The sequence below is a fragment of the Pecten maximus genome, chromosome 12 (assembly GCF_902652985.1).
Source record: "Pecten maximus chromosome 12, xPecMax1.1, whole genome shotgun sequence".
Taxonomy (NCBI): Eukaryota; Metazoa; Mollusca; class Bivalvia; order Pectinida; family Pectinidae; genus Pecten; species Pecten maximus.
Genome location: NC_047026.1, coordinates 13,518,417 through 13,520,518, shown reverse-complemented (window position 1 = coordinate 13,520,518; position 2,102 = coordinate 13,518,417). Strand labels below are relative to the sequence as shown.

General features: G+C 40.0%; 1 protein-coding gene across 1 annotated transcript; it reads left to right on the top strand.

The window, feature by feature from the left end:
- Positions 1-255: 255 nt before the first annotated feature.
- On the top strand, positions 256-1,709 carry LOC117338858. Its single transcript, XM_033900222.1, has 2 exons — positions 256-643; positions 1,483-1,709. The coding sequence occupies exons 1-2, from the start codon at positions 256-258 to the stop codon at positions 1,707-1,709; spliced, it is 615 nt and encodes a 204-aa protein (XP_033756113.1).
- Positions 1,710-2,102: the final 393 nt, after the last annotated feature.

The window sequence follows — 2,102 nt, the reverse complement described above, 5'->3', positions numbered from 1 at the left end:
TAAAATCCGTAGTAATATACATGTAACCGGAAGTGGAAATAAACAGAATACAGTGTCATGGCTGAACAGACGTGTTTGTCGAGTTTATCCAGACCATCTTGTCCAACACACTCAATATAACGTTACATTGGCGACGATTACGGGATAATGGAACGTTTACCAGTATTTCCGGTATTCGATATCGACAGCGATAAAGGTAATGCAGGCCCGAAATGAGACCGATGGATAGGTCGGTTGGAAAACCTGTTCGTGGCAATGGAAATCGACGACGCAGAAGATGATGATAGAAAAAGGGCATTGCTTCTACATTACGTCGGAGAAAGAGTATATGATATATATCTGGCGGAGAAAACTCCTACCACAGGTACGTCTTATGCTGATACGAAAAAAGTGCTTGAAGATGATTTCCGTCCTAGAAAAGATACGCAAATGGAAATCTACAAGTTTACGTCGTGTAAACAAAAAGAGGGACAAACTTTAGATGAATATGTAGCTGAATTACGTACGTTGGCAAGGGACTGTGATTTCAAGGACTTAAACAAGGAAATTCTGTCACAGTTAATTCAGCATTGTCGTTCAAATCAACTCAGGCGGAGAGCACTGAGGGAACCGGGGAAGGGATTAGAGGACATAATCAAGCTAGGTAGAGCGATGGAACTGTCCGATACTCAAGCTCCGGCAATGGGACATTGGTTAGGGATTGTATGGCCTGTCAGATCCTAACACCCGAAAAGAAAAGTATGGAATCACTGAAAATGTCTGAACTTCCCACAGGACCCTGGGAAAATATAAGTATGGTTTTTTGTGGGCCCTTGCCTACAGGGGAGTATCTATTGGTCATTATAGATGAATACTCTCGCTATCCAATAGAAGAAATAACACATTTTGTGTCAGCGAATGCGACCATTCCAGTACTTGACAAAGTAATTAGTCTATTCGGAACACCTAGGATAGTTTCCACGATGGCCTCGGGCCAACGCCCAGGCTGAAGCTTTTAATAAGCCACTCACGAAAGTTGTACGCGCTGCTTCACTTGAAAACAGGAACTGGAAACAGGAGATGTATAAATTCCTAGGTCAACATCGTGCCACACCACATGTTACTACAGGGAGAACAATTTACTGTCTGATCTTCGAACGAGAACTAAAGACAAAACTGCCCAGTACACCAAACTTTGCAAGAACATCAGCAACGGATCTGTATGTGAGAGAAAGGGATAGTGAAAGAAAGTTCGGTATGAAATCCTATGCTGACGACAGGAATTGTAGCAATAGCAAAGAGATATCTGTTGGTGATACAGTACTAGTCAGGAATGACGAAAAGGGAAACAAACTTTCACCTACATATAAGCCAAAACCCGAGACTGTAATTGCTGAAAAAAGGTCCAATGATAACAGTTACAGGAAATGTGACCAGGAACTCATCTCGAATAAAGAAGGGTGAATGATGATCTTAAAGGAAAAGTATATTCGGATGTCACAGAATTTGTGGAGGAGGAGATTCCATGGCCGTCTGTGTCATCACAAGCGTCACCTGAAAGGAAATCATCTGATGTGTCTAGATCTAGTCAAGGTCAAAAGCCTAATATGTCACCACAGGCTGCGAAAGCTCGAACTGATAATGGTCAAGGTCAAGTTCGTGGTCAGAACAGAAGGAGCACAAGGGGGAAGAAACCCCACTCCAGATTTAAAGTTTATGTGTTGTATTAAATGGCCATGCTGTGCTTAGGGGCATAATAATTCCCGCTGGTCATTAAGACTCCAGAGTCTTTGTTTATGATAATTGAAATCCATTCGTTATTGTTAACACGCTATGTTATGAAAAAAAAACAGCCAGATACAATGTTGAAAAGTCTTTTGATTTATTGGTTATTGCATAATACAGACATTTATCAAAGACATTGTTCTAGTCAATTCATCTAGTCCTAAGTAAACTTTATAGCACGCAATTATCACATTGTAAATTGCATTTGTTATCTCAAATTTATTTTAAGTATAAATTTATAAATCTAAAAAAGGAAGAAATTTAGTATCGGTCCGTATGATTGTAATTCAGATATATAATGTTACACAATGTACAATCCGTAATATACATGTAACCGG